At 58.7% G+C, this 13,683-nt stretch overlaps 3 protein-coding genes across 3 annotated transcripts; all 3 read right to left on the reverse strand.

Annotated features, from left to right (window-relative positions):
- Positions 1–117: 117 nt before the first annotated feature.
- Positions 118–5,454, reverse strand: JKF63_04674 (uncharacterized protein; the record flags this gene model as incomplete). Its single annotated transcript, XM_067900654.1, has 1 exon — positions 118–5,454. The coding sequence occupies one exon, from the start codon at positions 5,452–5,454 to the stop codon at positions 118–120; it is 5,337 nt and encodes a 1,778-aa protein (XP_067756675.1).
- Positions 5,455–6,850: 1,396 nt separating this feature from the next.
- On the reverse strand, positions 6,851–7,705 carry JKF63_04675 (uncharacterized protein; the record flags this gene model as incomplete). The annotated part of the gene is made up of 1 exon (XM_067900655.1): positions 6,851–7,705. One exon carries the CDS (start codon positions 7,703–7,705, stop codon positions 6,851–6,853), a length of 855 nt encoding a protein of 284 aa, XP_067756676.1.
- Positions 7,706–12,662: 4,957 nt separating this feature from the next.
- On the reverse strand, positions 12,663–13,058 carry JKF63_04678 (uncharacterized protein; the record flags this gene model as incomplete). Its single annotated transcript, XM_067900656.1, has 1 exon — positions 12,663–13,058. The coding sequence occupies one exon, from the start codon at positions 13,056–13,058 to the stop codon at positions 12,663–12,665; it is 396 nt and encodes a 131-aa protein (XP_067756677.1).
- Positions 13,059–13,683: the final 625 nt, after the last annotated feature.

Below are 13,683 nucleotides of genomic sequence, written 5' to 3' on the forward strand. Positions count from 1 at the left end.
AGTAAGTAAGTTGCGGTGCTTCATCGCGTGTGTGTCCCCCCTCCCTCCCCCCCCTCCCCCCCACCATACAGGAGGAGCGGTCTCCAACGGAGGGGCCACCCGCCTCCTCCTGGGGCCCTAAAGTAGCCCCACCACGTCGCTATGAGTAGGCAGCCTGGTCTGCACGATGTACGTACCCTCTTCTATAAACAGACGATGTTCAACGGCATCCACGATCTTTCGCACGGCCGCGTGCTCTAGTGGCCATTCTTTGCGGTAGTAATAGTGGAGAAGCTTCTCTGCCTTGCGCGCCCACATCAGGGCATCGCCGCACGTACCGGCGGTATAAAGCAGCTTAGACAGCGCCTCGATGATGTGCAGAGCGGCGAGCGAGTTGTCACCGAGGTATACCGTCTCGTAGAGGGCCAGCGACTGATTATACATCTCTTGAGCCTCTGTCGTGTTGGCCTGAGACTCAAGCATGGCTGCCCACATAAAGAGCGTTGTAGCCAGGTCCAAGGTCTGAGAAACGGTGTCGAAGGATGCGTGAACGAGGGCGTTGCGCTGCCTCACGAGGAGCTCACCACGCTCACAGGCATCGGCGGCCTGCGCGGTGCCGCTGTCGCCATTCCATCCACCGATACTCTCGGTACGGGTAACGCTACTCAGTGCCTCGTATTGTTCTAGCATCAGCACATCGACTGGCTTCAGCAAATCAGTGGATACGAGGAGGGCACCGCGTAGGTCCAGCAGACGCACAGCCTGCTGGAGACACTTGATGGCGCTGTTCGTGTCCTTCAGCATGTAGAGCAATTCTGCCGTGTTCCACAACGGCACCACAAGTTTGTCGCTGTGCGGACCGACGCGCTCGCGCAGGCGTTGCAGGCGCTCTTCGAGGTGTGCTCGGAAGGTGGTCGTGTCGAGGTCCAGCACCGCCGTTGGAGGGCAAAGCAGGAGCGCTCCCAGGAATTGGGTGTCCATCAAGAGCATGTCGTCATCCGCCAGGTGGGTTGTCTGCGCGATTGCGTACGCGGCGCTCAAGTGGTCGATGGCGGGTCGCCAACGCTTCTGCGCTTGGGCCATAGAGCCAACCACGTAATGGGCTGTGAGCCGGTCATACGACTTTGGCCCAACGCCTAACTCCAAAGCAGCGACGCTGCGTGTTGCCAGGTTGACACTGTTCCGGCTATTGGTCACGTAGTGCGAGATGTAGGCGTAACGCAGGTTAGCCATAGCGGCGAGCGGGTGCAGGGGGCCGCGGGTACGCACAACCCGGTTCGACATCTCCTTCAGCATTGGTATGATGTCTGCCGCTTGTTCAGGTTGCATGCGGCTCTTCGCGAGCATAAGTCCCACCCACAGCACTGCCGCGAGGGCGGCGCACTGATTGCGCTCCCCGTGGCGCTTCTGGTTGAGGACCAGCTCCTTCACCGTATGTTCCATGACCGCGATGCCTTCTTGTACCTGATCGTTCTGGAGGAGCTGCACACCCGCAAAGGAGAGCAGGTTCCACTGCAGCCGCTTCTCTGCTGCTTCCATATGGGCACCGATATCCCCGCTGTCTTCGCTGTTGCCTCCGCCCTCGCCCGACATGGCGTTCAGATTGCCAAAGACCCGCATTGGTTCAGTAAAGGTGCCGCTCCCGAAGCTTGCTTTTAGCTGGCGTACCTGACTCGGGAGCCCCGTGAGGCGGGGGTTCTGCTCCATCTCTTGCCCGTTGCCAATGCTGTGAAGGAGCCGTACCGCTTCCCGTAATAGGGTGACCGCATCGCTTGTGCCGAAGGTGGCCGCGTTGTTCACTGCACGATCTTGTTTTTGCACGCTGCCGCTGGTCGTTTTGGCTGCTGGGGTCGCCAAGAGAACCTCTCCGGTTGACCCGCTACGCACCAGATACGTTTTCGCCAATACCAACACAAGACGCAGCTTTGCTTGAAGCAGCGAGTGCGTAGCGTGCGCCATACGGTAGCTGCCGTTCGGCAGCGGAAGGATGTTGATCTCTAGGTTGTCGATGTAGTGCGGGAGACGCTCTAGTCTACCGGCTGCGACGCAGGCAAGAGTGCACAGCATCTCCGCCTCGACCACCTCGTCTGCGTCGGAAGAGGCCTGGTAGAGCTGACGCGTGAGCATTACGACGTCCTCAGCGACCGTGGCTGCGGTGGCGTAGTCGCCATAGAAAAGGTATGCCTCAGTCAAGTCGCGCTGAGCCGCGTTTACCAGAGTCCCCGTGTCGCCTTCCAGCAGGCACAGAGTATGCACACGCTGAAGCGCGTACTCGACGGCTTCACCGTAAGCACCGATAATCATCATGGTCGTCATGGAGAGCTCCAGCGCGTCGTTCAATGAGCGCAGCAGCTCTAGGTCCTTAACAGGGAGTGCCGCATCAAAGTCAGGCTGAACACCGCTTGTTTTGAAAATCCTTGGCGAGATGGAGGAGCTGGACGAGAGGACCGCCGCCGCCGCCTGTTGAAGACCATCTCGAGTGCCGCGCGTGAGGGCGGTGGTCTTGAGCAACGCACTGTGGCAGAGCTGACCGCAGAGTTGCACTGTATCGTTGTACAGCTGTGTCGATGCCCGTTCCTCCTCCAGCGCCAGACATAGAATAAGACGCCGCAGCATCGTGAACGTCTTATCCGCTGCCACTTCAGCCGAGGCGGTCAGCTGCACTCCACCGACGCCAGCGTTGCTACCGTTCGCTGTAGCGGAGTTGCGGCTTGCGAGGACGGCGAAGGGGTTGTTTATGTTGGTATTGGCGTGAGCAAAGATGCCGTCAGAGCCACCGCCAAAGGAGCGCAGTGCCGCCGTTGTGGAGCCGCGGCGCGCGTGCATGGATGTGCGTTTGTTGGCGCCGGCGCTGCTGATGCCGACACCGCCGCTACACAAGTAAAGGTTTGCAAACATCCCCGCCAGGGCACCATCGCTGAGCTCCTGAAAGGCCTCGCGCTTGAAGCAGGTCCGCGTTTCACGATGTAAGAGGTCCATGTCTTCTTCGCGAAAGAGTGTGATGAGGCGGTCCTGCCACCCAGTCAGCCGCATATAGCTCAGCGGTGACTGCAGACTGTCCATAAAAAAGAAAGTGGTCGGCAAGGGAGAGCTGCGCAGTTCGCGGTTTGTTGTTGCGTCGGCATCGAGGACGTTCCCATTCTTCTCCAGGGTTGTCTCGGGGTGGCCGCCGTTGTTTGGTGTGCTGTGAATGTCTCGCTCTTCCTCGATATTGAGAACCTCTACCTTTGGGTTGCACCGCATTCGCGCTCTACTGTCTGATGATGTCACTGGCAGCTTTCGATGGTCAGAGTCTGCTGCCTCTGTCTCACTCACTTCACGCTCAGCGTTGTCGTTTGAACCTGCGGCACTGGTCTGAGCTGCCTGCTGTTGCTTAGGTTGCTGCTCGGCTACCCTTTGACCTTCCGCCATTGCAATCTCCTGCTGGTGTTTGAGTAGCTGCAGGCGGCGGAGCCGAGTGGCTTCCCTGTAGCAATCGTAGCGCAGCTCGTGGGGATTGGTCGCGGGGAAGAGGTAGTGCTGCGGGCGATGTCGGCTATCCGCCTTCGTACCCCCCACGTTGTCCGCTGCGTAGGGGCCGTGATCAGCGGCACTCGCCGTCGCTATCATGGTTTTATACGTCGCTGGTCCATATGCGGCCGAAACGGTTCCTGCAGCCTCGCTGTCGGTACAAGTGGGGCGCTCGGGGGAACTCACTGCCGCGACTCCCGATGCAGCTGAGTTGCGAGGAGCAGTGCGCTGCACACCGAGGTTGTTACGCCGCGGCTGACTGACAGGTGTCTGTTTCCCTCGCAACGCCACTGCATCTGGTGCTCCTGTGGCCAAACCATCTCTAGTCAGGGACGGCGCGCAGTTTAAACGACCTGCACCGGTCCTTGACGTCGCCGCTGGGGTTGACCCGCCCGTCTCTTGATCGAAGTGGGCAAGGGAGAGGGCGAAGCCGTCGGTGCCTTGGGTTTCTGCACCGCTGCGGTGGCAAACGGAGGCAACGCCACCTGCCACTGTACCGGCCGTGATGGCGCGCTCGAGTCGCGCTGCGACTGAGGGCACCTGGGCGTGGTAGGTGCTGCCCGCGCCCATCGTTTTGAGTGCATGATCACGCGTCGCACCGCTGGCGGAGGCGTTCGAGCTATGCTGGAAGACGAGAAAGCATGTCAGTGTGTTGCTACTTTTCTGCAGCGCGCCCGTGACCGGCTCCACGCTGCCGCAGTCTACTCCAGTGATGCTGAGTTTCACTGTTCCTTGCCGTGAGGTGTTCAACTCCATGAAGAGATCGCCAGTACAAGAGTTGATAAATGGTGGCATAATGAATAGCTCATTCGCTGACGTGACCACTTTGTACTCGAGCACGCGCTCCAGCCCTACCTGCTCGCCCAAGCCGGGCAGCAGTCCAACGAGGCGGTGAACGCAGTAAAGCCCACTGCTGCCAATACGATCTTCACGGGTTATCTTATAGCCGACACCGTCGTCGTCTTGTGTGGGCGCAGACTTCACTGTGCGAGGGTGCACACCAGCGGAAGCCACCGCTGGCTCCGACGTGTAGTCGCGCTGCATCACGAGCGTGCTCGTGTCCACTTTGAAACGAACTGCGTGCAATGTTGCCACCGGCGCGCCGTCGCGTGCTGTCGTGAAGGCAATCACGGGCGGTGGAAGTGTGTCGGCGGTTGGGATGTTCACATCCCAGTCAATGTGCCGTCGAGCACTTGCCAGTGTCTTCAGCTGTTCTTCGGCATCTGTAAGCTCGGGAAGTAACTCCTTGGCAAGGTGGTATTGCAGCCGTGGGGGCTCCAGAGCACCGTTACGCAGGTTTGTGCGGGCAACCTCAATCACATCTTCGGTTGTTGTCTGGTAGAGGCGACGCAGAAGACCGAGTGAGCTCGCCCTGGAGGCATCAAGGGTTTGCTGTAGTAGTGGTACGTTTTCGTTGCGGGGGTGGCAGGTGCGGATCGCCTCCACCGCGACCACGGCGTCGTCGGCGGCGGCTCTGACGAGCGATGATGGGACTGCGCAGGTCGGCGACGTCGTGTGGCTGTGTGACCGGCGTGAGGCGCCGCCATTAGACGAGCTCCAGGCCCCTCCGGGTACCCGGGCTCTGTCCGGGGACACGCCGAGGCGCTGTGCTTCGCCATTGACAGCGGCAGCCGGTGTCGGCACACCGTGGATGTTGTTGAGCTGCGGCCCAAAGCCTGGACGGAGAAGCATATCAGGCACCACATTTAGCGACGGCACCTCGCGTACTTCCTCTTGCACAGATGGCGATACCGTCAGCTGTGGGTTCAGCACGGCACAGCCAACAACGTAATAGGCAACGGAGGTTTCGGGTGCTGTGGAGTGTGGCACCGCCGCTGTCGCTGCTGTTGGACTCAGAAGTTCTCCAATGGCCTTGGTGTGTGCCGTCCGCGTCGCTGGATCTGGTGGGCGTGGAGTCCGTACCACACGGGGCGGGATACGTGCTGTGTAGTACGAGGAGGGCATTCTCTGTGCTCTTGGACTGCCCCGCATCGAAGCAGAGTAGAGGCGTGGCGAGGCCGCTATGGTGGTGCATGATACCGCGGGGCTGTGCGGCGCCATGTGGGCAAGGGGGGTCACAACAGAGGGCAGCGTTGTCTGTTGCTGCTTGCGCGGTCGCGCGTCGTGCACTTTCACTTCTCCGGCGTTTGGACGTTGGTGGTGGTGGGCGGATGGCGCCGGGTGTGTGCACCCAGCGAACATCGATGGCAGTGTTGTCGCTGTGGCTCGCATATTCAACTGGCTATTTGGCTTATGGGAGTTGGTGGGTGGGAGCGCGCTGTGACTACGAGCTGGGAGGGGCGCTGCGGATCTTGACTGTGAGTGATGCTGCGGCGCTTGGTGCTTCACCGAGCACGTGTTATGCGTTGGCTGCATGAGAAGATGAGGTATAGTTGCCTCCAGCGCACTACACACACACACAGACGTACACAAAAAAGAGTGTGTGGGGGGGGGGCGGCAGAAGAGGGGAGGGAAGGGCATGGGTAAAAAGTCGACATCAATGCAAAAAAAAAGGAGTGGCTAACCGACACGGTGTATACACGTGCAAACTCTACATCGCATATGATGCGGCAAGTAGAGCCGTCTATCCCCCATTAGGGGGGCGGGGATGGGGCAGAGGACTAGCGCGCCACCGCATCTTGTGTGTGTCTGTTCTTGTTCTTCAGAGAGATGAATTTCTTTTTTTTTTTCATATTTGTTGTGGACACAGAAAAGAGGCCCTGTTCGTTTGGGTGTGCGTACCATCACCGAGAAACACACACACACACACACGCCGCGAGATGTGGAATGGAGTCACGTGCTTCCCCCAAAGTTGTTACGAGCGCGCAGGCATGAACTTCTCTTTCCCGAGGGAAGGCGTAAGGGGCCTGCGTTCATGAGATACGCAAGAAGAGGTCGAGGGATTCGTATCTGCTACGCATCCCTGTTCTACGGAAGAATGTGTGAGAGAGACGTCACACTCGACACCCCCCATGGGGGGGGGGGGTTCACAAGTCCACCGCTTCGTGCGAGGCAGACACACACGCTACCGCAATGCTGACGCATGTAGCTCAGCATCAATTATGCCTTGTATTCTACGCACCCACCAAAACCCCCACTCCCACGGTCGTTCCCCAGTAATGCTGGGTTCATCTTTGTGGTGCCTCTATCGGGGTGGCGCAGGCTCTCCTAGAAGTAAGCAGAGAGAGCCAAGTGAGATCGGTTCAAGTAACATTGACGCTTCGTTCATCATATGAGTAGTCTAATTGCGTACTCTCTCGCAGGTCGCCTCGATGCAACATTGTCCAGGCACCCCCCCCTGGCCGCTCAAATATCCGGGAGGAGTACATTACACTGACCCTCCCCCCTCCACTTTATTTCATCAAATCATGCGCTCCTTTAGTTTCTCCAGTGCATTGGCGATGTATGTCCATTCCTGGACGACGTGGTGGAAGCCGCTCATATTCCCCTCATTCCAGCTTTTGACGGCATCCTGGTAGTAACCAACGGCTCGATCCTCGAGGTCGAAGCGCAGCACTGTCCACTGCTGACGCACGTTCTCATCTGACGGGTCATTGCCAAATATTAGCTCATTTATGGATAACATCTCCATGAGGAAATCCTCGCTCATGGGGGCGTCGGGTCGAACCTCACGCGCTTTCATAGTACGCCGGTCGTCCTCGACAAGCAGCAGCTCCTCCTCTTCTGCTGCACTGAGCGGACCACCCTTGACCTCTTCCGCTTTTACGAGGCGGGAAAGGTAGCGACAGCGCGCATACGGCGTCCGAAGCGTCTCGTACGCGGCGTTGGCGTACGTGGAAACATCGGCATTGCTCACCGGTGTGTCAGGGGAGCACCCTGGCTTCGATGGTGACGCGGAGGTGGTGGGAGGCCCATTAGCCGCATCTGCTTGTTGTTGCCGCTGCAGCTGTTCGTTTGCTTGCACCTGCTGCTGGTCGGGATGCACGAGACGCTGAAGATTGTGGTACGTCTTTTGGAGAACCGCCACGTCAATGTCAGGGTGCTTGGTAAGCTGGAAGAAATCGAAGCAGTTACCCTTCCCCGCGTCAGGACTTGGTGCAGCTGTCGCATCAGACACACAAGAGGAGTACCGGCACTGCTGCTGCTGCGCCGTCCAGAATGGGGGGTAAGCCCTGTACTCTGCAGACACACGGGGCCGCACAATGAGGCCCTTGGCTATCCGTCGCTGTCCGAAAAGAGTCCACGGGGCGAACATCTTGCTGAGTCCTGCCACAGAGGTTATTCTCGCTGTGTTGGCGAAGAGAGTAGAGGATGGGGAGGGGCTGAAGGGAAGGGGAGAGGAGAGAATACCGGAACCTCACGAAGTAGAGGTACACACGGAGGGGGTGGTGGGTGGGTGGGTGGGTGGGCTGTGCATGACGCGCGGGGTCATTGATGCCGTCCCTTGGCATCCAACTTTCATTTGTGTGTCTGGAGTGCGCGCATGTTTACATCCACGTTTCATCCGTTTACCGTGCGGACGGGGGGAGGGTGGCACTACACGGTGCCCCCCCCCCCGCGAAGTCAGTCAGTCTTTGGAGCTGGGGATCGTAGGGAATAAGGGTGGTAGTGAGAGGGGCTGCTGCACGTGCGCGCACGTGTGTGTTTGTGTTTGGGAGGAGCCACCACGAACACATGCATATAGTTTGACACAGGAGCGGTGGGTGGGGGGAAGTTGCCTCGAGAAGCACTGTGAAATACACAGAAGGAACAGAACAAAAGACAGCTGGGTTGGTGAGGGCGGTGGGTGGAGGCAACTCTATTGCTCTGTACATATGTGTGTCTCAGTGTACGTAGGTGTCCATGGCGTTGCCTTGTCGGGGTCAGGCACCCCCCCCCCCCCCCCCACCACCACCCACCACCACACAGACGGCCATGAACATACTGAAAGAAAAAACAGAAAAACATGCTACGCTTTTTCTATGCACGGACACACACACGGGGTGGGTGCGTGGCGTTAATGTACATGAATGGGGGCAGAGGTGTCACTCACACTCCGAGGCGGGGGTGGGGTGGGTGGGGAGTATCGCATCTACGTCGTTCCACAATGTATCGTATTGCACATCTCTTGCGTCACTTCAGTCATTGTCCCCCCCCTCCCCTCCCCTCCCTCCAGCCTCAGCTGCCACCACACGTTGCTTTTCTAGACATCTGCTAGCGGCGGCCAGAGTAGGCAGTCAGCACCTTCTTGGGATCAAGAAGACAACATGTTTTGTTGGTGGCTTCAAACAGGCTGGCATCCGCTAGCGCAGCCTCCAAGCGCGTCGCGTGCATCTTGACTGCCTGCACGCGGTGAAAGAGGCGGGTCAGCGTTCCTGTGGGATGGCTGTTCTTCGCAAGGGAGGGAGGAGCTTGGTCTGCGTGGTTGGTGCCATTCTTCAGACTTGAGTTGTCAGCTGCCGCTATGATGCTGTTGGCTGCGGTCCTTGGCGCTAGGCGCTGCAACTTTTCCTCCAGGTTGGTCACTCGTGCGCGCACAAAGGTCGGGGAGAAGAGAAGTGCTGTCAACACCGCAGTGAGAGTGAGCTGTGTCGTGACGGACTGCGGTTGATGCTGCAGGGGCATCTGCCCCGATTTTCCAGAGTACCGCCTTTGTGACGATGCGCTAGAAGGTAAAGACGACGGGAGCGAGGAGGTCACGGTGTCGGCGGGGGCAGCAGCTGACGCTGCAACCTTCACCACCTTCTTGCGTTTCACCTCAGAGGCGTAACTTTCTTCAGGACCCTGGAGCGACTCCCTCTTGTTTTTGAGCCCAGTGTTTGCGGAACGATGCTGGGGCTCGGTGCCGGTAGTCCTCAGTACCGACACGACGGCTGCAGTCGCCGCTGCCGTGACTTGTTCCTTGACGGCGTGGTAATCGACAAGGGCGTCGCACAACAGCTGCACATCCTCTTCAGCCACAGGCTCCCCTAACAGCCCCAGTAAAGGCCCCAGCACATGCGATGTGTAGGGACCGATTGGACGCACAAGGTGTTGTACCACTTCCGGGTCGTGCAGGGAGGCCGCGGGAGGGGTTGCTGCACCAGCAAAAGAAGATGTACTGACCCCGGATGCTGTGTTGCTGGCAGTGCCGCAGTTGTTTTTGGAAAGAGAGGCCATGACTCCAGGACTTCCTCCAGTCGTCGCCCCTGCCACGATATAGGGGCCGGTGAGGAGCTGCCACACCTGTTCTGGTTCACGAGGCAGCGCCGCTGCCGCAGCGGCCAAGGCAATAGCAGGGGTTGGCGCTCCTCCGGCGGTATCCGCTGTGCCACCTCGCGTGGCCGCCGAGCTTGTCCCCGCATTGCCTCCGTGTCCAGTGCCTTTGGCCCCAGCGCGTTTTCGCTCGTGCTGAGGGGCTGAGCTACGAGTGTTGCTGCCATTGTTGCTTCCTGCGCTGTGAGGGCGTGACAAGAGGGTCATGGCCTGCCTCGCCGCCACGGAGATGCTCACAGTCGCCCCGGCTCCGTTTTCGGCGCCGGGGGCGAGCCACTCACGCAGTGGCAGCAGACGCAGCAGCTCGGCGCTACCGTACTCTTCCTCCAATGCCTGGATCTCATTCAACGAGAACACGTCATAGAGCAACACCAGGATTTCCGCTAGCGCCTCCTGCTGCGCCGTGATGGTCGCGACAGGACCGATAGAGTGAGTGGTTGCTTCTGAGGTATCGGTCATGTTTGGTGTGGCCCCGGAGGCACACGGCGACCCGAGGGGCCATTCTGCGGCACCGCGCAGCACCGTACCTCTTCCTCGCGCGTTCTCCCAAGGCGGCGGAATGACAGCATACTTGTTCTCCTGAATGGTGCGGAGCGTGCTAAACGGAACTGGAGTGCTGCGACCTACAACAGCGGGACTTTGCGATGGTGACGATGACGCCCCGTTGCGCCGCCCTGACCCGGCACGTTCCTGTACAGCGGCCACGAATGCGACTGCTGTCTTTTTCGGTGTTTCCAGCGAACCCTGACATGCTGCTGCTGCGCGGACGATGAGGGTGGAGGCTTGGAGAGTACGCTGCAGCTTTTCGAGTCGATCAGGTGCCGGTCCTTCTACAGGGAATAGCCGGCTCTCCGCAGGTGGAGGGGTTGTGGTCGGTGGCAGCGGCACCGTGCCGTTCCTCAATGCTGGAGCGCCATTTCGGAGAATACGGAAGTAGACACTGTCGTGCACTAAGGGCAGCGGTGACGTGGCGGTGGGCGCTGGGGACAAGGGGAATAGAGGACGATCTAGCGGCACGTCGAGAGTCAGCTCCGGCCTTGCTGTGCTGTTGCCGCTGCCCACGTTTGTGGGCGACGGTGCGTGGGTCTGCTTTCGGCTCGTGGAGAGCGACGAGGTCGCCGTTGGTAATTCGGCAGGGCTGGATGCCGGCTGTCGAGAATTCGGTGTGGAGGCGATGATAGCGCCACGAGTCTCCGGCTTTTCTGTGTCTCTTGGACGGTTCTCTGAGGCCGTGGCTGTCTCTAGCGCCTGTGCTCGCTGCCAGGCATCAGCAGAGAGCGGCATGCCTGGCTGCGAGAGCGTCCAGAGAGCATGAAACGACTCCCATGTCTCTTCTTGCTGTCGCCAAGCAGCACAGGTACTCTGCGCCTCCGCTTCTTGTGCCTGCTCCCGTTGGCGAAGGTACGCCACATGTTTGCGCTCCAAGTCCTTCGCTGTAAGGGACTTGGCAAACGGGTCACCCGCCACTCGACCCCTCTTTGTGAGATTCGGCGAGGTACCTGGCCGCAGGGTGCTCACCGGGGCAGCAGTGAAGGTGGCGTTGGTGGTGCGCGGCCTGTCGACGTATGCGCGTTGATTCCACCGCACTGCTGCTACGGCGGCCTCGCGCTCCTTCGGTGTGATGAGCTGGCAGTCCAGAATCTCAACCTGAGGGAGCGCCGCCACACATCGCTTGCGGTATCGTGGCTCTCCGGTGACGGGGTTGCCACGCAAGTCCAGGAAGCGTAGGTTTTTCAGGCGCCTCAGCGCATGCAGCACCTTGTCGAGGTTTGTCAACTGATTGTGTGCCAACGACAGGTGCTCGAGGAGGGTAAGTCGTGGGATGTCGGTGTCAACCGCAATATCGCGGATAAGATTGTGCGCGGCATGCAGGTGAGTCAGTCGCCGACACCCGAGGAAAAGTGGAGGCGGGAATGAGAGAGAGGGCAGCTCATCAGCGCCAGTCACAGTCGCGGCCGCCGAGGATGCACTTGACTGGGCCTCTGGCACTACCAGGTTGTGGAGGGTTTCAAAGGCGTTGTGTTCCACGACGATGCAGCGCAGGTGTTCAAAGCGAAGGAAATTTGAGTGCAGCGAGGTGAAGCCGCGGCGGTTGCATACAAAATCTGTGACCGCCGGCACCCGTGTTAAGGGAATGTTCAGCTCGGCCAGCGGGTCGCACACGGCAGGTGCGCCAGAGCTGTAAGCGATTGATTGTTCAGCACCGTCGTTGACACCACTCTGTGCAGAGGAGAACGTATGCGTTGTGGCAGCGGCGGCGGCACGCGTTCCGAGGCTGCTGGACCGCTCGCTGACGAGGGCAGACCCGTTGCCGTGGCGTGTCTTGCGTGACCCAGCTTCACGACGTAAAATGTCGTAGTAACGTCGTTGGTCACCCGTCCGCATAGTCAACCACCTTTTTCCGTTTGTGAGTGTGTATGTCGATGCGAGTGGCTTTGTGTTGACGGAGGGAGAGAGAGAGAGTTGTGAAGTGGGCGAGGTAAAGGCGGAGGTGAGGGAAACATATAGAGCGAGGGAGAAGATAGGAAGGGGAGAGTTGGAAGTGACAGAGTTGATGGCGGCCCAGTCATGCACAAACGTTCCAGCTGCGCCGCGCAGGACATGCCATCTTGTTTCGATATGGCTACAGACACCGGATGATGTGGAAAAAAAAATACGAGGATGTGTGGTGGTGGGTGGTGGTGGTGCAGAGAGGCCACATGCTGGGGACCTCAAAGCATCTGCCTTCCACGCGTGTGGGGTGTCTGCGCCATCCTTGTTCATGTTTTCTTCAAACAGGGCCACACGGTGAGCTGGTAGGCGCTCGCCCAGGCTGATGGATTTTTTTTTTCGCCTCAAATGCACGCAGAAAATTTCTCGTACAAATTCAGACATAACATCCTCCCCTTTGGGGTTTTCCCTCCCCTTGGAGGCCATTGCCATGCACACATACACAGACAGACACACAGGCAAGAACACCAGGACTCTCAAATTGAGAGTCAGACGGAGTTTGCCGCCGCAGTGGCAGGTGGCATGTCTCGTCCTCGCCAATCCTTGACATTCGTTCCAGCTTCTTCGTAAACGTCGATGGCGGCGATCGAGACCACGTCAGCACCGCGTAACATAATTACTCCGAGCTGCACCTCTTCCATGGGAGGCAACGCTTTGTGTGCGGCGTCACCGCCGCTGGTCGTCGTGGATACAGCTTCCTCCGCTCCCCTACCGTTGTCCTCTCCAACCGCGCAGTCGACCAGGTCATACGGCGCCCCAATACGCTCGACGCAGGATGTGAGCACAACGTTGAGCAGTTGATCAGCTGCGTGTAGTACGCCGACTAAGTTACGCCCATCTGCCGTCACCACGGATACGCGCTTGCGCAGATATTGAGATAGCATGGTGCTGTGATATATATATATATAAATATATATAAATATACATATCAGACAAACCCGAAGAAAAAAAAACCAGAGTGTCCCTTGGCGTTGAGAGGCGTTCTACTCAATTTTGCACTCGTTACTCGGTTAGCTTGTACTGGAACTGGGCATCTTTTAGTGCGTGTGTGTGTGCGTCAGTCCGCGCATGGACACGCAATTGTGATAACAAGCGCAGCACATATTTGATTCGATTCACATGATGACATGAGAGGGCGAGGACGGCAGAGGGGGGGGGGTAGGAGGAGAGGGGGAGGGGGGGGGGAGAGATGCAGAGTGAGGCGAGAGGTACGTATACTCAAACACTATATAAACATATATATAGATACAGGCACACATCGTGTGTAAAATGAGAAGGATTAGAGAAGGACGCGCATCGGTACCGGTATGTGAAGGTAGAGATAGGTAGTGCATGTTGACGTCCGTGTGTGCGTGTGTGTGTGTATGTGTGAAAGGGGGAGGGAGAGGGAGTGGGGAACATCCGGGGTTGAGGTTTACACTGCGATGGTGTACAGACCTGAGCTGAAAGAGCGTCAGACAAAGGAATGTCATACACGCGTGCTGGTGTCTGTCTGGTCTCATGCGAGCG

This window comes from Porcisia hertigi, chromosome 25 (genome assembly GCF_017918235.1).
Source record: "Porcisia hertigi strain C119 chromosome 25, whole genome shotgun sequence".
NCBI lineage: Eukaryota > Euglenozoa > Kinetoplastea > Trypanosomatida > Trypanosomatidae > Porcisia > Porcisia hertigi.